A 21,111-nucleotide genomic window follows, 5' to 3' on the forward strand; every position below is an offset into this window, starting at 1 on the left:
AAAGAAGTTCATTTCCAGAGATGTGTCACCTGACACGTTTAGGCATGGACTTGGCAGGGCATTTGTGTTTTTTAACACACTATTCTTGTTTGTGTATGTACATGTAATTACAGATAGAAGGCGTTACACCGTGGAGCCAGAAAACCTGGCCGAGCAAGTAAGACATTTTGCAATTTTACACTCTGTAAGTATCCATCTCTTGTTAAAAAAAAACTCTCTTGACTCACCTCTGTTTCTGGGAGACCAGTGTTACTACTCACGAATGCTCCTGCACGTTCACTCCCGTGTTTGTACTGACACACTGACCCATGACAATCCAGGTAAGTGCTCAGTGACACACCGAGGGTGTGTCCAGATAGCGAGCAGTCCAAATGGTGTGGGCTCTGGCTTTACTTGTTCAGCCAGTGGTTGTGTTGGTTTGTCACCGATGGCTCGGAATATTAAAGAAGGGTTGGCCGCTATTGTTTCAAAAGAAGGATCGCCGTTTGCTTTGACGAGTTTGTCGGGTTTGAATGCAACCGTAAACTGTGTTACAAGATTGGTTTTGCATGTTGGAAAATAATAAGCACTGAATTACTAATTTGTTGTCAGTTTTTGAATTTTTTCTTTATGATGATGCAGTATATTCAAATTTTGAAACGGACTCCTTATTTGAAGTTGGTTTTATTTGACCATCATGGATCTCCAAAGGATCAGATTGAATGGATCTGGGAAGTTTATGCATGAGGGAAAAAAAGGGGGTTTATAGGGTAATTAGCACCAGTTGCATGTCTTTCCATAACTTTTTTCTGCTTTTTTGGTCTGAGAAAACCAGCAAGTGACTATTGTTTGTGATGTCAAGATTTATCATATTACATTGTTACAATTTTTAAGTGTTAAAGTATGCATTGTTAATATTTATTTCATAAGATAATTGGAATTTTTATCAGTCTCTTTTTAACTAACCATGGGTGTGGTTTTACTGTATTCTAATTTTTTTCACTTTTCTTTAGTACCGTGTATTTGAATTGCCTCTTGTAGTTGAACTTGTGTTTTATCTTTTTGTATTAAAGTCACTTTTTTTAACTTAGAGACCAGAAAACAGATGAATTGTTTCAATGTCAGATCACATCTTCGGTCTGAATTTAATTTCCAAACTTCAACTTTATATGAACTACAGCAAAAGCATTCCTTTGTCCCTGGTCACTCTGTTCTTGTGACTGACCTTTTGAGCGTCTTGACTACGACACTGGACAATGGATTGTATCCGAAGCTGACCAAGTTTCTTTCTCTGTGTTTCAGGCTGCAATAGCAGAAAAGGAGAGACTGCAGGTAAGACCAATTGCTCCAAAAACTACAAAAACGAGCTTTTTGGACTATTTCATCCATTGATGTTTCAAGTCATACGTCATATGATCATATGTGCAGTGAGCTGCAACTACCCTCGTTAAAGGAAAGACGTGATCAGTTGTGTTTGAAATTTGGCAAGAAACTTCTTATTTCTCATCGCGACTGGCTTCCACCAACGAGGTCCAGTAATTTACGAAACGCCAACACTTTGTCAATCCCGAGATGCCGAACTGATAGATACAAATACAGTTCAATCCCTTCTCTCGTTGACTTCTGAATGAGAACTTCTTGTAATTATTGTAGATTTTGTGTCCTATTTTAACTGTTTATAATTGAAATAGTGACATTTTAGCGAACTTGGTTTTGTTTAAAATTTTTAGAATTTTTCTAACTAAAAGTTTTATCTGAGTAAATTCTTTCTTTAAGATGTTTTTAAGCAATTATTGGTAATTTTTTTATGAGTGTAAACTGGCCCACAATTCAGCCTCTGGGCTGCGACGGGAGAGTTAAAATAATTCATAATAATAGTAATAATTATTTCCCAAGTTGGGCAAAAGAAATTCAAGTGAAATCTCTGTGGAACGTCACAGTAATGCTATTAGCTACTTACTTTGATCTTGAGGGGAACACCGCATCTGTATAATGTGTAAATGCTTCATCAGTTGTCTTCTACAAATCTGCATTCATTAAGACCCAAATGTAAGGTCTACTGAAATAACCTAGCTTGTAGGGAAGCCACTTTACCTTCTTCTTTTGGGGGTAGGAGGATTTTAAGTGGTAAACGTTCAGCACCAACAGTGAACTGGCACATAAACTTCATAATGAGAGAAACTTCTGAAGAAATGTAAAGACATGAAAGAAATCATAAATTCACACCACCCACATTTGGACCATGTGTAAATGCTGACATTTCTCCCTTTTCTAATGGCTTTAGAGTTCATTGCACATCACTGAGGCAGAAGACTTTGTGCCTGCTGAAGAAGGCTTGGCTGAATTAGAAGATCAGAGAGATCCCTCCAATCCGTTGGTGAGTCGTCCTTTTCTTTAATGGCCGAAAAACTTTGGGGAGATACTCAAAATCAGTATTCCAGAAATGAAAGGACGGATTGTTACAACGTCAGATCACGTCTCCATCACAAGACCGACATAAGACCTCCGGTGTAAATTCTAGTCACAGGCCATGCAAATAAACTGCAGCAACAGTATCACCTCGTCATTGTCGGCTCTCACAGTCATTGCAGTGTGTGTTCTGTGTCATTTTATTGTGAATTTTTTTGCTAAAATATCAACTTTAACCCTAACCCCCTAGGCCTTTTTACTAGGAACCATCCTCAATCCTCCAAAATACTCAGATTTTCAACATGAAAAAGTTGTATTCAGCCTCAGTCCTCCAAAATCCCTCAGATTTTCAACATGAAAAAGTTGTATTCAGCCTCAATCCTCCAAATCCTCTAAAATTTCTTGAAAATGTTTTTTAGAGCTGTCCCATGCCTCAATCCTTCAAATCCTGTGGCAATTCCTGTCATTATGTTGGGGCAGTGCAAATGGCATTCCTGAGCTGTGCGGTTGATTCAAAAGAAATATCGGGCTGAATTGTGCTTGACTAAGCAAAAACAACACAAGGACTAATCTACGACCTTCACTCATGGCATCCTTCCCAATCAGCCATGCACTTTTGCTATTCACCCTCAATCTTCCAAAACCACCCGAAGGATATAGGAGAATTGAGGGTTAGGGTTAAACCTTTATAACATGCCTGAGTCGAGCAAAGACAATACACATTGTGCAGTAGCAAAAAAAGGTCAATTTATTGCTTGGGCAGATCACAAAAGAGGCTATTTTCATCAAATCATGTACCAAACTTTACAGAATACCGTATATCTCCATTTCTCTGGAAGCCTGTTCATAGCCATCGTCCTGCAACCGACAGTACCCTACCACCAAACAAATTCTCATGGTTCAATGCACGGAGAGGCTTACAACATATCTCGTATGGGTTATGTACAAAGTTCTACACGTTTACCTTTAATGTAAAGAAGAGACTTTCATCACACCTCTATCTCACTCTTGTTCTAATCAGGCTAGGCTGTAAATGGGCAATTCTTCGGTGGACGGAACGACATTTTGACACGTAATTCATGTCAGAAATGGTGTTGTGTGAACGCCGAAATTGGTCACAGAGAGATGCAAAATAAAACAGTTTTATTACATTTTGACCTCATTAAGATGCCTAATTAGCAAAGTAAGAGCATTTTGGAAAATAATTAAACATGCAGCTTGTAAATCTTATATTAGAAGTAGTACATCAGTGGTCCCCTTCTCTGTTTTACGAGTAAAAAGTTTCGTATAACACCACATTTCCCCCTTCCCCCATTGTCAAGTATATGGAGTGACCACTCATCTTCTTTTCCACAGCTGCAGGGGTTTGTGACATCTTCTCGTGGAAGCGAGCCATTCCTCCCTCCCGCCAGCCACACCCACAGCATCCTGAGCCCCGACACGCCCGACGAGGAGCTGAGCCTGGGGAAGGCAGAGGAGGAGCAGGATGAGGAAGAAGAGGAGGAGGAAGCCAACGAGGTCATCATCTACCCACCCAGTGAGGAGTCCAGCTCCTCCCCTGAGAGGTAGGATGCGTTTCCTTGGCAACTGGGATACATTTGAAGCAATAAGAAGAATCTGCAATATCCCCTCCAAGTGCGAACAAGAGAGGGCATGCTTTTACATAGCAACAACAAGAAGTGGTGAGAGCACACTGCATGCCCGCCCAGGTTTATGGGCATTTGGCATGGGACACGCATTGGCACGTGCTGAGTCAGAGATGCCAACCCTTCCTACATGTATTTCACCGGAAGGCCTCCGGATTGAGGATCAACTTTACGGCCTTACAACTGCCTTGTGAATGCTTTCGGATTTTTAAGCAAACTGTGATAAACAAAATTACCTGAATATTTGTGTTGGTTTTATATGTTGCCTGTCTTGGCCGTTATATTAAAGCCAATTTTAGACAGGAAGAAATGTTTATTTGTGTCGTACTTCTTGCCCATGAAACTGACCAACTTTTACGCATCCCACCAAATCAGCCATAATACACAGTGTACACCTGAAATTTTGCTTGGGAAAGAGGTTGGCCCATTACGTCATATTTTCTGCCGAAATAGTCAGTTACAGCCCATGCCAAATGAGATCAGCTTCTTTAAGTTTAGTTTTGTCATTTCACCATTGGTGACTTTCCATTTAATATTCAAAGATTCGTAAGGCATTTGAAAAATTTCTCAATTTATTACGATGCTGCTGAGCATGATAGCCGGCGGAATTCTCAACTGGTGCACAGGTACTTTGCAAATGGTAGTGTTTACACAACACTGGATGCTAATACTTGTCACGCTGCATGGTACCGTGATTATAGCATCAATGCAATGAGTGTTGATCTACAAAATTGAAACTGATGAAATTTAATCTCCTTGGTCACCACATGTGTTGATAAAGAATTGACAGCAATATTGAAACAATCTTGGACTTCTTAAAATAGTTTGGATTCGTAAGTTTTGTCATTTTTTGGTAGCATCTGAGTGAACATTTTCGTTACGCCAAGCATGTGCGTGACACCACGTACGTACCTGTGCAGGCTACGCTGTCTGCGTTCATACCAATATACAAGTACGATAAAGTTTGGGCTTTGGCAGAGACCTTACAGATTCCTCATCTTCAATGTTGGCATCTCTGGCTGAGTCTGTTTGAAAATACGGTCATTCCTTGTGTGTCAGGAATGTGCACAAGCCCGTTTGAAAAACTTCCACCAGCCTATCCTTTCTTGCCTGTTAGTGTGCACTGCAGGCAGGCAGTGCATAGCTAATGTCCTCCTTAAACGTAATCTTGACTGCTAACAGCCCTATGCCCTGCAGATGAGCAACTATCGAAGCCTCCTGTACGTATGCGAAGCCCACTCTGTTCAAAAGTACAGATGTGCCGTTTTAATAATCCGTGTGCTGAAAACTGACATTGTAACAACTGTAGGGTCATTTTACAAAAGTGAATCATTTGGGTTGATCGTTTATGACAGTTCATTGCCAGTGTGGCCTCTTTTGTGACCTCTTGGGGGCACATTGCATTGTGATGGTCCTGTTTGACGGGAGAAAATACCGTGAAGCATAAACATGGCTTTCTCTTGGACTTCTTTATTTTGTTCTCTTATGGGGTTTTTGATTTGTTTTTGTTCATGCCAAGATTGTTATAACTGCAAGTACATGTACTCAGCATGTTTTCTCAACCGTTAATTCTCAGTCGCTCCTTTTTTGGTGCAAAATTGTCACATAAAGCTGGTTTGCAGTCACTTGTTTATATATCGAAAGCATGTTTTACAGTAATGTTTAATATGAGCTTTGGGGTGCTAGTCTGAAATTTCAGGTGACGGAGTCCACCTCGAGTCTTGAAGAGCTTCAGCGGCGACGGGCACGATCAGTCAAGAAGGAAAGCCCCAGGAGTAGCAGGATTATACAGGACCAAGGCCTCACCCAAGGTAAGCAACAAGGCGGTCCTCAACTGCAGCATGGTACAAGGGGATGGCATGGTGCTCTACCAGTCAAAGATGTCAGATGTCTCTGACTTCTGTCCTTTGAAAATGGAGGGAAGTACTCGGTATTATATAACCCAGTTGGATTGTTTACTACGTCCTTGAAATAACCGCTATTGTCGTTGTCCGGAATACCTCGTACAAATGCCCGGAGCAGAAGCACCCCCTCATCGGTTTAACTGAGCCAGGTTGGTCAAAAGTGTTTATTTTGCTGGTAGCAACGCGACCGTAGCTCATGCATTTCATAGTCGTTCATGGACCAGCAAAGTACAGTTCCGACCAAAGGAGTCTCTGTTTCTAGGAATATTGCGCCCTCTCTTGGTCCAGCTCAGGGCTCTTAATCTAAAGTCATCTGTTGGATACGTATGGAGCTGTCAAAAATGCAGTGTGGGTTTTTTCTGTATACTTTTTGATTTGGGCTGTAGTCAGTTACTGATCGGTAATGTTTTGTGCGTGGTATTTGATCTTGCCTGATTAAAAATTGCTTGGGTAGGTGACATGGAGGCTGACAGTCTGGGAACCCAAGCTAGCCAGGGATGTTAAAGAGCTAGACCAAGGTGTGGTGCATTACTGACTTAACTCGCATTATTTCAGAATGTCGACCAGTGTTGGGGAAATTCATTTTAACATGCATTTACGACTTCTCTCGCGCTGCACCAAGATCACTGGAAGTATCAGTCTTGTTTTGTGTCAGATTTCACCGCTCAAAGTGTACTTTTACCCCATTACTTTAAGAAGGGTCATATTTTCATTTAAAATTTGTCAGTAGTTTTCCTTATTTGGTGCTTTTGAGCTGATGGCCAGCCGCAGTTGTACCAGCCATTTGTAGGAAGAAATATACCTTTCATGAAAAGAGCAGGCCCTGTTGATGTTAAGCCAAGATTAGTAGTGTGCGTGTTCTTTCACGCTTGTATTTATGTTACAGTTGAGGAATCTGAAAGCACTGACCCCGTCAGTCTCGGCACCAGCGAAGATGAAGATGAAGACGACGCGGAAGATGAAGTTGCAGACGAAGACAACGAAGCGGGCAACAAGGAGAAGCCTGCCACCGACATCAACCCCTCCTCACCCACCGACCCATCACCACAGGGAACTTCCACTACCACCGCCTCCGTCACTGCCGCAACCCCAGCCGAGGAGGGGGCCCGCGGCCAGGAGGCCCCCGGCGCTGATCGAGAAGAGGAGGAAGAGGAGGATGCGGGCGAAGACCAGGAGAGCTTCCTCCACACCAACTACAGCTTCACCGAGCAGGAGAAGTTTGGCAAGTGTCTGGAGCAGCTGCAGTCGGGTTTTGCCTCGGCGGGGCTGAGCAACGGCAACCACCACCGGCTGAGCATCTCCTCCAAGTTCCTGTCCCGCTCACAGCTCAGTCACATCAGGTGAGTTTACCATCAGGGAAGTCTGTTTGAAAAGGAAGAGCGACTCCATGCAGTGTAATGAGTAGTGGCAACTTGGCCTACTGTAGTTCAATGAGTAACAACACCTGATGAATTTTGCTGGTAGTGGTGTAAAAAAGCACACTTTAACTCACTCAGGATGTGATTTTTCCAAATTTTTCTCCAGGTTTTTAGGATTTTTACCATATCATTGTGGTTTTGTAGAGATTTAATCATGTAGGTTTTCCTACTTTTGTGGCCTTCCTGCCCAAACAATCCAGTGCAAAATTTGTATGAGTCTAGCCATTTGGAAGAGAGCTTATGCCTTAGCAGCCTGAAAAGTCACAGTCATTTATGCCTTTGCTGAATGCTTTGTGGATTTCTCTTATTTTTTCTGTATCTCACCCCTGCCTGTGACCTGAGCATGACATGTTCTTCCATAAAGTGATAGGAACTCTACACCCTCTCACAATGTACCAGATATGACCAGCAATGAAAAAGTCTGCTCTGCATTTAGGAACTCTGTTTTTGACCTGATTGTGGTTTAAGTCTGTCAGGAGAATACTCATCTGTAGCGGCGTCCGTTGGGCAAGATTTGGATTCTGTAACTCAATATCCCAACAACTGAAAGTGAGCTCATGAGCGATACAGGTTTGGGTTATTTTCCCTTGCTAAATCTATGTTAGCATTCATTACACAAGCTCAAGTCCTAACATTTTGCTACATTTGGATATCTCTTTATGTGCAAGGGGTGTGGCAGCGAGTACACGCCCGACGCCGTCCTCATCAGTAGGAGGAGTCACAGCCCAGGTGGTGAGTATCCTTCACAGCCGCCATCTTGTCCTGTGTCGCCCTTATCATCCATCAGCGTGCTTTCAGTTTCTTGTGTGCATAGTAGCTCTGTGCCTGTCTCCCCGTAGGTTATGCTGTTGCTAGGATACTTGCAAAAGGCACTGTGCTTGGAAGGGAGATGCGCCGGCTGGCCATGCTTGAGAAGCAATTGAAGAAGCAGTGTTTACTGTCATGAAACCAAGAGTTCAGTACTTCAGGCAAATCAAAGCTGATCTGCACCTCTTTTTATTTGCATATGTCTTTGGCAGGTTGCCCATAAAACTGGATTTTTGCTGTATCTGTCGAGTTGAGTTTTGTGTGTGTGTGTGTGTTCATGTGGGTGCCCAGGTCATTACTGCATTGAGGAGACAATTTTGTTTGTTAGGAAGATCGAGACTGAGTTGTGAGGACAATATTTTGTCCCCGTAACGTTTTGGGTCTTCACAGCATCTGTGTTTTTAATATTTGTATTGTCCCCACAATTATGAAATGAGTGTGTGTTGTGTGATTAGATTTTGTTTGGGTTTTTGGATGAATTTTGACTTGGCTGATATTTGGTTGATTGATTGGGTGGTAATTGCTTATCAATTATTTTTGTGGTTTAAGGTTATCAGTATTTGATTAGACAATGAATTCATTGATTAAATTTATTTTGATGTAGCCTGCATGACTGATGTTTAATGGCTGTTCTATGTGTAAGCCCTGAACTGAGAAATGTGGCCTTAGCCGTGTTGTGTTTGTTGGTGTGTGTTTATGTTGGGTGGTTTTTGTCCAATTCAGTTGATGTTTCCGACTCTCAAACTGTGACAGTTCTGTTGCATCACAAAGCAGTTTATCACATGGATATCAGTATTTTCCCTGAATATTGAAATAGAAATTGCTAGGTGAAAGCAAGCTAATAGTCATTCATTAACATTGGTGTCCATATCTGGGCTGACCTCCATTGGGGATCATTGTAAGGGGTCTTGGATGCAATTTAGTTTTAATGGATGTATAGGTTTGCAGCCACAAAAAATACTTAAGTAAAATGTATTGATGCTGTTGCGTTAATGAATTTGTGTTACACGCCCTCTTTTTAGTTACTGCAAGTGGCTTTGCTTAGTATTCTGCTACGAGTGAATTTCTTTAAGAAGCAGGTTTTTTGCTCTTTTTTTTTGTTTGAATGGAAACACATCCTATGATTTGTCAGCGTCATTTCAACTTCTGATGCATTACATATCCAGACCTCATTGCACAATGTAGAGGACTGACCAGCAACCTTCAAGGAGTAGCTCCCATAATGCACCAGTCATTGCCTCTCTCTCTCTCCTTATCAATCCCCCTCCCCCCCACCTGTCTCCGGTCCTCCCTCTGTCTTTCCACCTCGGCATTAGTACCTCCAACGTCGCAAGGATACCATGGCTAAGGCTGTAGATGAGACTAGACGGAGACTGCAATCTGTAAGTTAGTTCACTCTCCGGAGTCCCTCCTGAAGCGGTGCTTAGTCTTTTTTCAAGCAGTTTGTTAGAAATGCACCACTTCATGGACACTTAGATGACACATTGCTAATCGCATTTGTGCTGAGAACAAAAAGGAATGCAGCAGCAGATTTCACACATTTTTTCACCAAAACTTTTCACCCCCCACAAAAATCCACAGAGGTATTTTTATAATTTAACACTGAACCTCCCTTCCAAAATTGCAAGTGCAGTTCATGTACAATGGGAAAAACTGTAGTTGCATGGTCAGAATTCACAGAGTTTACACGGCCCCTTCATATCCACTCACCAGACAACCTTACTTCAAGCAATTCTTGCCTTCCCCATTTTCCGTTCATTTTTGTCGGCCAGCATGTCCTGTCCTTTAGTGCATGTTTTCGGGTACAGTTTTGTTTCCATTCAACTCTTCATTATCTGTAAAAGTGATGCTTGCAGTCCTTGTTACGGTATGTATACTGGCTCCCAGCTAATAATGTGGTGCATAATGTCTACTGGGTGCAATTATCCAATGCTATTGCTGCTTGGTTTGGTGTATTGGGAGTTTCCACCTGTTTATGTTATGTGTAGCCTGCTTGTTACGTACATGTAGCACTTTTCTAAAACCTGTTCATTGTTATATCACGTAATATCAGTCAACAGTTTTTGGCTGGTGTGATGCCTGACATATGAGGGTCACGTTGCACCTGAGATAAAGCAAGAGAACAAAGGCTATGCCCTGCATTACATCAGTTGGTACTTGTTTTGTTATATTGTGGCAATATGCACAAAAGCCAATCACAGCAAACAAAGGTAAATTTGATGACATGAATAAACAGAGGGTGTTCTGGGTTTTGCAGACCAAAAGTCAAACATTCATTCAATGGGTTTTTGAGAGTTGTAAAGACATTGTGATTTATAGGACTTTGTACAGAGATATTTGCATTCATGTATTTTAAGTGCTTTTTCCCATGTTTTGCTTGCAGTTCTGTGGTTTGGGTTTTTTTTTCATTCATAAAGTATTCCAGGTGAAAATCATGCAGTGCATTTCAATTTTGCTTGCTACACCAGTGTCTAAGAATCACGTTCTGTAGCTTTGTAAGTTATTGGAATACGGTGTGGACATGTGTCCCGTAACCAAAAAAGATGAAGTTTTGTATCAACATAAGAATTGTTCTCTCTCCCCGGCAGATGGGCTGGAACTCTTTGAGAGGCAAATCAACGTCTTCCTCTTCCTCCACGTCCTCCGCGTCCTCCTCAACCACCACTCCCATCTCGACACTGACTTCCCTGAATGATTGCACCCCAACTGCGACAGCGGCCAGTGCCTCTACGCACGAGGAGAGCTGCAAAAGGGAACAGACCAACTGCAGTGAGAAGCCTTCCGAATCAGTTGTGACTTGGGCAGACTCTCCAAGTGTGAGAGGCGGTGTGGCGGAAGACGTTGAGAAGAGCCAAGAGAATCAGAAAGTCCTTGAAGATGGGATGCGGGAAATTGAAACCAAGCCAACCGCTGAAAGCTCCCCTGTGGTGAAACAGCCTGAGAATGACTCTGCAGTAACCAAAGACTCGGGGAGCACTCCCAAGGAAGACGTTTTGAGAGAATCACAAGACGTCCAAGAAACTAGAGATCCAGAAACAGTGAAACAAAGAGTCCTTGGTCCCACTGACAAATCAGGAGCTAATTCATCTGAAGTCCAAGCTGAAACTCCAACTCCGGATGTTAGAGATGGCATTTTTAGATCAGAGTCGCCTCCGGAAGTTCCTGCTGAGACGTCAAACTCTCATCCTGATAGCCATTCAGAGGGTGTTGTCAAGTCGGACGACCAATCCCACGTTGCAATTACAACTTCCGACCATGCCCACGTGCCCATCATTAAGGGCAAGAGGCCTGCGTCAGTGCCCATGGAGACTCAAGAGGCTGTCGAGAAGGCAAACAAGGAGAATCTGGACAGGTCGACCAAATACGATACCTACCCGGGCCGAAGGTCCATCTCCTCCAGCAGCCAGAAGAAGGTGGACAAGATTAAGGCGAGGAAGGAACCGACCCCATCCTCGACCCTTAGAAAGACCACATCCATGTCAGACCTTCATGAGGGTAAAGTGTAAAAGGCTTTGATATGTATTCTAGAATGCATATCACTGCCGCACAGAGTTGATGTCTTTTTTTACTTTTCAAGATGTATTTTTTTTTTTTTTAAATACATCTTGAAAATAGTTCGCGGTACCCGCTGCTTCACCTGACTCAGACCAGCCAGCCGCCCCCGGCAAGCTCGGTGGTCGAGTGGTTAAGACGTCTGCGCTAGTAAGCAGGAGGTCATGGGTTCAAGTCCCACCCGAGTAAGCTTGTGACTTTTTTCGCAAGCTCTCGGACAAGTACTGAGCATACAATGTTTTTTAATATATACGTTGGGTAAGGGCAAAACCTGTTATATAAATTCTTTTTTTAGTTCTTTCCCGATTCTCCAAATAAACCTAATTACTAGCTTTGCAGTTGGCATCAAGCTTAGAAGTACCAAGGCTATGACTGGGTGTTTTAAAAGACGTTGAAGTGTTAAGACACTCGGTTTGACTCAGACTCAATCGCAAGTCCATCTGCAGACATTTGTGACCAGATCCAGTGAAAGAAGTCTCAAGGGCTTAGTTCTGGTGATTCTGTTTCAGTTTGTACAAGAAAGAGCAAGTTGAGGTTTTTTCCATGTATTGATGTACACAATGAAAGATTCTCTTAAAGGCTTTTCACTCAAAAGTTGCTCTTGGGACTTGATACTCATTTTGTTAGGTCTTCACATTTGTCTGTACTACGTGTATACACACACGCACCCACACATTTCTTTCTTCACTGTCAACTGGAGTTTCATGTTTTGTTTATTTTTAATTGCAGCCAACCTGGATCAGGAGACGAGATCGGAGTCTCCCAGCTTCAACATGGTGCTGCGTTCCCATCCCAGGAGTCATAGCATGGAGAGGAAGAGGCTCCGAGCCAACAGCCCGGCCAGGGAGAAGCACCGAGCCCGGCCGGACAGAGTCCTCCCATTGGTGCCCGGCCTCCCCAAGCCAAAGTCCTACGAGGTAGGCACAGCCAGCTCCTTGGCCAAGGTGTCAGCCCGCAAGGACGAGACACCCCCGCCGTCCCCATCCAGGACCGGCCGGGGCAAGCGAGCCTCGTTTGGGGCAGCCGGCGAGGAGTCCAGGCAGTCCAAATCAGGGGGAAGCTCCCCAGAATCACCTCCCGAGACCACAAAAAATTCTGCTTCTGCTGAAAAACAGTCTGCCAAGGATTCCCTGGCAGAAAAGAACAAACAGCATGCCGACACTGATGTCACTTCACAGGTAACCGTAACCACAGATCACGCTATTGATTCAAAAGATGCACACAAATCATCTCCCCCACCAACTGTTAGTTCACAGAAGGAGGTTGAACTCAGTGCTGGCAAAGAGCAGGCCGACAAGCTAGCCATGCCCCCACCTTCCAGCGCTGCTGTCGCTAAGAGCAACAGGAGCTTTAGAAGGTCCTCCGCAACTAGGGTAGAGTTGAGGCAACAGCGGCGACGCGGATCCTCTTCAAAGGCCCAGGCAGTCACAAATGGTGCTTCCTCAACTGAGGACCAAAAGGGCTCCAGCGATTCCATCTCGACCTCTGAGGCCTCTCAGACGGACACCAGGCCCTCGTCTCCTCGGAGCAGGGCATCCTCCTACAGGGAGAACCGCAGCAGCAGCTTACGGGAGAGCTTGTCGCCAAAAACAACCAGGAAAGCTTCCCCGCCAACCGTCCAAGCCGATACCAAAGAGGAATCTCAAGCAGATCCCAGTAGTGGCCCTTTGAAGCTGAAGAACTCCACCGACGATGTGAAGGATGAGAAGACAAACGACAAGCCCTCACCGAGGAGGCGGCGGAGGGAGCGGAACGAAGCCAGTATTTCTGATACCTCCACTAACAATAACACTATCATACAACCGGACCCACTGGACAAGACCCATTCACCAAGGTCTCGCAGTCACCGGCGGAGGTCATCTGAGGCCAGCAGTGGGGCAGAGAGACCATCTGGTGATGGGATAGTGGCAGACAAGACTTCCAGTGAGACACAGCAAAGAGGGGAATCCGTTGAACAATGCCAGACACCCACAATCAAAGGTACTCTCACAGGTCAGCTAACTGTGTCTGCCTGTTTGCCTTATAGGTTATGTTTTGAGTCAACACTTACCAACTGATAATTGTATATTACCTTAAAAACCTGTAAAATAACTGACGCATGGCGTGGAGCTTGTTTTTTGATGGTGGGGTTTTTTGTTCTTCAGTCCCAAGCCCAAAAGGAGGAGCCTCTGTGATGACCTTTGACATGATGAAAGCGCAAGTGGACACCATGAAGACGGCCTTTGACCAGTGTCTGGAACTGTGTCTTAAGGTCAGGATTCAATCTGAATGCATTTAAACAAGATAGGATCAATAGCTTATTGGAACTAGTACTTCACCAGCTGTGCAAGGTGTTTTGGGAGTGATCAGGGAACTGCCTCATACAGTGTAATGGGCAGATGACTGTACTCTGTTCATGAAGCAACGTTTCTGATTTAGTACCTCTCTCCGGTGTCAAACTTAAACTCGGTAGAAACTTGGCATCATGTTTAAACAGAAGCTTCAGTTACGTGTAACTTTACTTCACCCGAAATCCTTGTCTGTCTGTACTCCATAGTGGCATTGTTACAACACAGTCATTCCCTTCAAAATGTGCCTCAATTATTTAACACTCTAAACATCACAAGAATGGTTTTCTTACATGTAAATGCATATCAGTTGGTATAAAATTGATAGAATGCAGAGGTGCTTCTAATTGACAAAATTACATGGACATCAGCCCCTTCTTTTGGTTCATCACATCTGAAGAGAATCATTAAAAACCATATATAAGCTTGTGTAACTTCCTACAGCAAAGACAACACATGTAGTAAAGATGGAGAAATGGTACAAAAATATCCAAGCTACTTTATTCTGTCTGGTTCTTGATAACTTGTATACCATATCGAAGCTGTTTGTGCCACACAGTGGATTGTTTATTGCTTTCATTGCAGGCTCAAAGTTGTGACACACTGGGCGAGAGTCATCAGCATTTCGTGGACTATTTCAGCTCCACGTTCAGCCGGATGCAGGCGGCCTCATCCACCACCCTCACTGCCAGGCAGCGACGCTGTCTCAACCCTTCCTTCACTGACGATACCCTTTCCGACGTCAGTGAGTCCTCCTTGCCGTACGACGGCCCCCTGCGCTCCGTCTCCCCGAGTGTTGTGGCAACAGCAAGGCACTCTGGGGTGTCGCCGTCTGATGTGGACGCCCTGCGGTCCTCCCTCTCCTCCTGTCGGAAGGCCCCGCCCAATGGGATGACGGGCGAAGTGGAAACCACGTCAGCCATAGCCCTGCTGGATCAGTACTCCAGCATCCTGGTGTCACTGGTCAGGCAAAAAATTGGGGATGAGATCAGCGAAGGCTCTGCAGCCACTCAGACTCAACGCTCACTAGACTCTGCTTTCTAGATGGACGAATTCAAACCATAGAGCTATGTCAAATTACTAGGGCATTAACTGACTCAGTCAATACTCCAGCATCCTGGTGTCACTGGTCAGGCAAAAAATTGGGGATGAGATCAGCGAAGGCTCTGCAGCCACTCAGACTCAACGCTCACTAGACTCTGCTTTCTAGATGGACGAATTCAAACCATAGAGCTATGTCAAATTACTAGGGCATTAACTGACTCAGTCAATACTCCAGCATCCTGGTATCGCTGGTCAGGCAAAAAATAGGGGATGAGATCAGCGAAGGCTCTGCAGCCACTCAGACTCAACGCTCACTAGACTCTGCTTTCTAGATGAACGAACCCAAACCATAGAGCTATGTCAAATTACTAGGGCATTAACTGACTCAGTCAATACTCCAGCATCCTGGTATCGCTGGTCAGGCAAAAAATAGGGGATGAGATAAGAGACGGCTCTGCAGCCACTCAGACTCAACGCTCACTAGACTCTGCTTTCTAGTTGGATAGGGCCACACCATAGAGCTGTATTATATGTCACCCACCATTTCAATAGCTATTTGGAAAGTGACACCAGCAGTATACACAAGAAACCATGCAGATTTTACAGCTTTCCCTCCCTGTTACAGATGCAAAAAGCTTTCTGCAGACAGAGCTTGGTCTGTGGATCACTTTGGAGCACGAAACTTCAAACCGAGGCAGAAAAATTGTCCAGCATTAAAATTATCTACTTCAGCCTCTTTTTGGAATGGTGGGTCACATATCACCAGAGCTCGAACGTCTCATTTCCCTGCATGAACAGCTCTGATGCTGTCCTGAGTGCAGACAGTGTGCAGACAGACAGTGTGTTAATGAAAGAAGATGGCAAGAATTTAATCAGGGGTGTGAGAATTCAGCTTTTTAGTGTAGATGTTAACCCTGAATTTCAGCTTTCTTCTACACCTGGTCTGTGTAAAAGTATGGGAACTTTTCTACATTTCAGCCTTTTGCTAGCTGTTTTCAGCTTTGAGTGGCCACTCACACCCCAGTTTAATGCAATCTAAATGCAACGCAAATGCCGAACATACACAAATAACATCCACAAAGATGCCTAACAGAAAGTGGCAAAATAAAAGCAGGAACCCGTCCCCAACCATGAGGTCCCTGCCCCAGTACAGACGTCACACTTTGTTTACATGTGCATGTTGCCGTGAAGCCAGTTGGAGGCCCATGGTCCACTGAGCACCATAGGAAAGCGTGCACGGAAAGAAACTATGGCGTCCATGACTATCAACTCCAGTAAGGCAGGCCCAGGCCCTGTTCCCAATAGAATATGCTAAGTTTGGACACACTTCCTACATACTGAGCTAAAGACAACTCGGCCTAACAGCAGAATGTTTGTCAAACGTTGCAAAGCCATTTGGCTTGTTATTGTTACTGCAATTCTGTCGACGACATGTATTCATCAACATTGTATGCGTCGTATTTAGAGTTTTCACGCATCGTTCCTATGTTTAGTATAGACTGAGTCAACGACCAGAATGAACCGGTTCGGTGTTCAAAAAAAAAAGGCAAAGTAATTCAGGATCAAAGCGCACATCCAAGTCTACATGGGGCCGCGCTGATTGTGCAGAACCTCGCACTCACGACCAAATGACCTCGGATGCACTTCATTTTGTTTTGGGCATGCGCAGTTGGAAAACTGAACCGGCTCATTTAAAGTCAATTACTGTTGTAGTAGCACACCGAAATACAGGTGGCGCTGGCGTGCGCGCATTGAATGTATCTTTGAACAGGTGCTGCATTTTGTGCACCTCGAGGTTGAGAGTGCTTGTGCATATGATTGTTACTACTACAGTACTGGCAACTCCTTGGCATAGCTTAAACAGAGTTGGCTGTATTACTTGTAAAAGCTGACAATGATACCCTCCAGTGTTGCACGTGTGGTTGAGTCCATCACAGGTCCGACCATTGTGAAATCAGAGGTCAGCTTGCAAGTCTGCATACTTGAAACAGAGGGGGTTAACTGTAACAAAAGAACATCTTTGTTCTTGTGAAAACTTGTGAGTAGACTGTAGACTTGTGAGGACTTGTAAGGACCTCTGAGGGATTGCGATGGACTCTCAAAGCTGAATATGAACACCATCTAGAAGAATGCATCTTCCCAAGAATTGCTTCCTCAGCTAGATACAAGTGGCCAAATTGTACTTAAATCAGTCTCCAACCGAAGCATATGTACAGTGCTGTCTTCCAGACGAATGTGAACTGCAGATTGTCTAGGAGTTCAATGAATTCCATCTCTCCCCCTGTATATCACTTCCAGTGACTGCATAAAGCAAGTATTGTGTGTGTGAGAAATGTGCCAGTCCCACCAAATAACATGAAATTTCATTGGTGTTTTTTATTTTTCAACTCTCGGCATTTGATTTGGATTTTTGCTTGCCAATACGTCTTTTATCAGCATTTTGAGTAACGTACAGTGTGTAGAAAGCCTAAATGTACTTACAGTGAACTCGTGTTACTTGTGGGGTGAGGGTTCTTTGGATATTCAGCTGTTAATGTTTCCATATGTGAGAGTTTGAAAAGCATGCAACAAACAGATTTTTTTTAAGGTAACTTTTTTTCTAAATTTGCTGTCAGGAAGATGACGAGGAGGTGGCTTTGAAGCTAAACTGATTGATTTTGATAATTTAGATTATTGACAGGAAGTAATTTTTTTCCCCAGATGTTGAGTGTAAATGTGAGAAAGGAACCCCTGGAAAGTTTCTTCATAAAATATATTCATGTAATCTTTAAAGTATGTAGAAATGGAATGGAATATTTTCCCCTATTTGGGCATTTATATGATATACGTTAGACTGTCCATTGTTAATATATATTTACACTTTAAAAGTTAAAGCTACATTGAAGCCAAAAACAAATGTATCTATAAAAGCTTTCTTTTGTGGGATATCAGATTAATCATCCAATGACTGTATAGTTCCATTAAACGTTAACGTTTTCTAACAAAGTTACAGGTAGCAAATTGCTTTTTATGTTTTGTATACAGCAGATGGGAATTTTGAGCAAGGGCCAAGCACTGTATATAATCATGCCACACCACGGCGGCTCCAATGCTTGTATTGTATTTGTATATACAGCTCCAGAAATATCTGCTGGGGTTTTTTGTAACATTCCAAAATTTGGTTCAAGCTTTTTTTTTTCCTCCTTTTTTTGGGGGGGGGAAACAGAGAATGATCTGGTTTGCTGTTGTCTTCCAAGAAGGAATATCATCTCAGAATGGATTTTACCTTTATCGTTACTTTTTGTTTCTACTCCACATAATTTAAAAATTGCAAAGTTTGCCCCTCATTTGAATACACTTTACTTGGAGTATTGCAAAATTCCCACCTGAAATGGCAAACGTCAGCTACAGTCTCAACATTTTCAGTCATCCCGATATTAGTGGTTGAATTTTCAATTTTATTTGCATCCCTTCTATGCAGAATATTTGTTTATTGGGATGTTCAACAGTTCTTGCCTGTTCACAGTTGATGGATGTTATGGATAGGCACTGGTGTTTCTGCGTTGCTTTAAACAGAATTAATTTGTTCGTTTACATGCAAAACTATATGCATTATAAAACGTTGCCTTCGTGTGTTTGTATTCCAATTAAATTGCAATCAGAAAGGAAAATGCTTTTCCCAACCGGATGATTTTGGCAGATGTCAATTTGAAATTATGCAATTTGCATGCCTCGCTCATTTTGTAAATTATGTGTTTGTTAGATTGCTGAAATGATGAGGACTGATTATTCAAAGGGTAGAGCAGTTGTTTTTCAAGACAAGAAAATGGGCCAGTTTGTGGACCGATTGAGGCTACTTTCCACCAAGATTTGGGGAACAGGTATGGGCTTCCAGTAGTAATTGAAGATGGTAGCAGACCGTGGATCTGCTTGTAAGATGTGCAAGTGCTATATAATTGACCAATTTTCCCCTGAAGCAAAACCCAAAATAGCTCCTTGAGAGGAATTAACCTATTCTCACAAGCAGTGGCTTTTAATATGTACATTTTTCTCATTGATGGCATGGTCCTGCACAGTCCATGAATGGTCATAAATTTAGACGTTCACTTGCTTGTAAGGCAGTATGTAAAACTGAGCGGCAGTTGGGCACAGCTGGAGACGGGGAAACGGCTGAAAATGTGATGGGGTGATTTTCATCTGTTTTGGGAGTTCTGGACATTTCGTTACCTATCTGACGAACTGGCAAATGGACTGTTCTGGTGATTTTCAGATTTTATCTCATGAACTGACGAATAGCAGTATTCAAATAAAGTATTGCTCATAGAACCAAAAATACAAATTAGGAAATGATTTCAAGGCCAATTTTGTTTCTTCTATACACAGATATCAAAAGAGGGTTGAATTAAATATCGTAAATGAGCACGCAATAATTGCTTAACTGAAAACATGTTTTTCTCGAAAATGGTGATATTTTGTATTCGTGGGTTTGTCAGGTAACAATTTGCTATGTCACTGATGTTTCTATAATCTGGAAAATTTTCCAATTCAATTTTCATGGCCAAGGTAAAAAGCTTTATAAGGCCTTTTTTTTCATTTTGTTTCATTTTGAATGGTCCAACATCAAAGTATAATATCTTCACTTAGGAATATCTACTTTTAAAGCAGTATTTGAGAGAACAAGCTCTTTACATATTGCAGTAAGTAAAAAATGGACTTCCCTGCCCAAATGTGCCTGAGTTTGGCACATCAATCTTGTGCATTACTTTTCATTCAATTGAAACAACTGTCAGTGTTTCAATACATATAACCAACATTTTTACCATGTTATGTTCCATTACCCTCCATTGTTGAAAACAAAGTGGCCTGTCATGTTGTATGGCTTAAGAGAGCACAGATTCTTGCAAGTTGACCATGTGGCGTTTCATTAACTGTGCAAGCAGCCATGCCAAGAAATAAACATCTCCCTCGGGACTTCAACACAGATACCACCTTCAGGAGGGGTACATCCCTGGTTTCTTTCAGGACACAGAAAGGGACAAAACCAGCTTTAGTCAAGGCCTGGCATTTTGTCAAAACCTGACAAGTATGTTGATTTGAAGATTGTTAGAAACCAGGCCTTTGTGGCTAGATATTCTGAGCGCCCTCACTGATGGGGGTCGGAATATGAGTGTATACATGTTTTCAGATGTAACAGATTTCTTGTAATATATGTTGTAGGCTATGCCCAAACAGTCCTATCTACTCATTCAAACTACATGTATAATACTTGGCCAGCTGATCCTGGGTTCCACAGATATCACTACTTGTTTTGATTTACACAGAGAAACTGCAAAGAGCGCCTTCACAGAGCGAATTTTTGTCTTTAGTTCTATGACTGTGGAAGTACGGAGGGTCTACTTGTGCATATCACACAGGAACAAAGACTTGTCCACAGTGAGGGCACACCATGCAAGTCCTTTATTGGCATGTGGTACAGTAATATACCGTATGCCTTGGGGTCAGCTCGTTACGTCTGACGCCTCATAAGTCCGACGATTCTTCATTAGTTTATTTTGGCCTATAGACCCGAACTGTCAATTAGTCAGACACCTTGTATGTCCAAAAATTCAGACTTATGACGCATTGGACTTATGATATTGACACATTTCCTTGACACTTCATACAGTATCATCTGCATGTTGGAATATACACATGGATTTAGTCACGAGTGGCGGGGGGGAAGTGACCTACATGGATGACAATTCTGTGTGTAACGTACGTGTGATATTTAGGAAAGAAAATTGCCATCAAATTTGCCATTTGACACCACAGAGAGTTCTACAGGTTTGACCTTGGCCAATTGAGCATAGAAGGTGATTAACCATGGGAATTGGAATGATCTGCGACAACTAAGATGAATTTGTCCTCATTTATTGCTCGAGTACTGTGTTTACGTACGGTTTGTTTCCAAGAAAAAACACAATAAAATGATTTTGTTTGTTCCTTATGCTGTAATTGTATCTGCGCCTTGGTTCAGAATTTGTGTGTGTGTGTTTTGGAAGAAATT

At 42.9% G+C, this 21,111-nt stretch overlaps 1 protein-coding gene across 8 annotated transcripts in view; it reads left to right on the plus strand.

Annotated features, from left to right (window-relative positions):
- LOC110988366 (uncharacterized) overlaps nt 1-21,064 on the plus strand; it is a 66,107-nt gene extending 45,043 nt beyond the window's left edge. For 5 of the 8 annotated variants that reach the window (XM_087133605.1, XM_087133611.1, XM_087133601.1 and 2 more), the window contains 12 exons: nt 114-184; nt 1,282-1,311; nt 2,264-2,356; nt 3,745-3,953; nt 5,721-5,845; nt 6,825-7,278; nt 8,025-8,088; nt 9,480-9,545; nt 10,752-11,658; nt 12,445-13,707; nt 13,860-13,966; nt 14,628-21,064. In XM_087133605.1, the coding sequence (XP_086989731.1) occupies nt 114-184; nt 1,282-1,311; nt 2,264-2,356; nt 3,745-3,953; nt 5,721-5,845; nt 6,825-7,278; nt 8,025-8,088; nt 9,480-9,545; nt 10,752-11,658; nt 12,445-13,707; nt 13,860-13,966; nt 14,628-15,086 (3,848 nt within the window). In that variant the 3' untranslated portion in view covers nt 15,087-21,064. The remainder of the gene's footprint in view (nt 1-113; nt 185-1,281; nt 1,312-2,263; nt 2,357-3,744; nt 3,954-5,720; nt 5,846-6,824; nt 7,279-8,024; nt 8,089-9,479; nt 9,546-10,751; nt 11,659-12,444; nt 13,708-13,859; nt 13,967-14,627) is intronic. The other 3 variants (XM_087133622.1, XM_087133623.1, XM_087133624.1) reach the window with 3 other exon arrangements.
- The last annotated feature ends 47 nt before the right edge of the window (nt 21,065-21,111 follow it).

The sequence above is a fragment of the Acanthaster planci genome, linkage group LG01 (genome assembly GCF_054643075.1).
Source record: "Acanthaster planci isolate LZ-2023a linkage group LG01, COTS_SCS, whole genome shotgun sequence".
Lineage (NCBI taxonomy): Eukaryota > Metazoa > Echinodermata > Asteroidea > Valvatida > Acanthasteridae > Acanthaster > Acanthaster planci.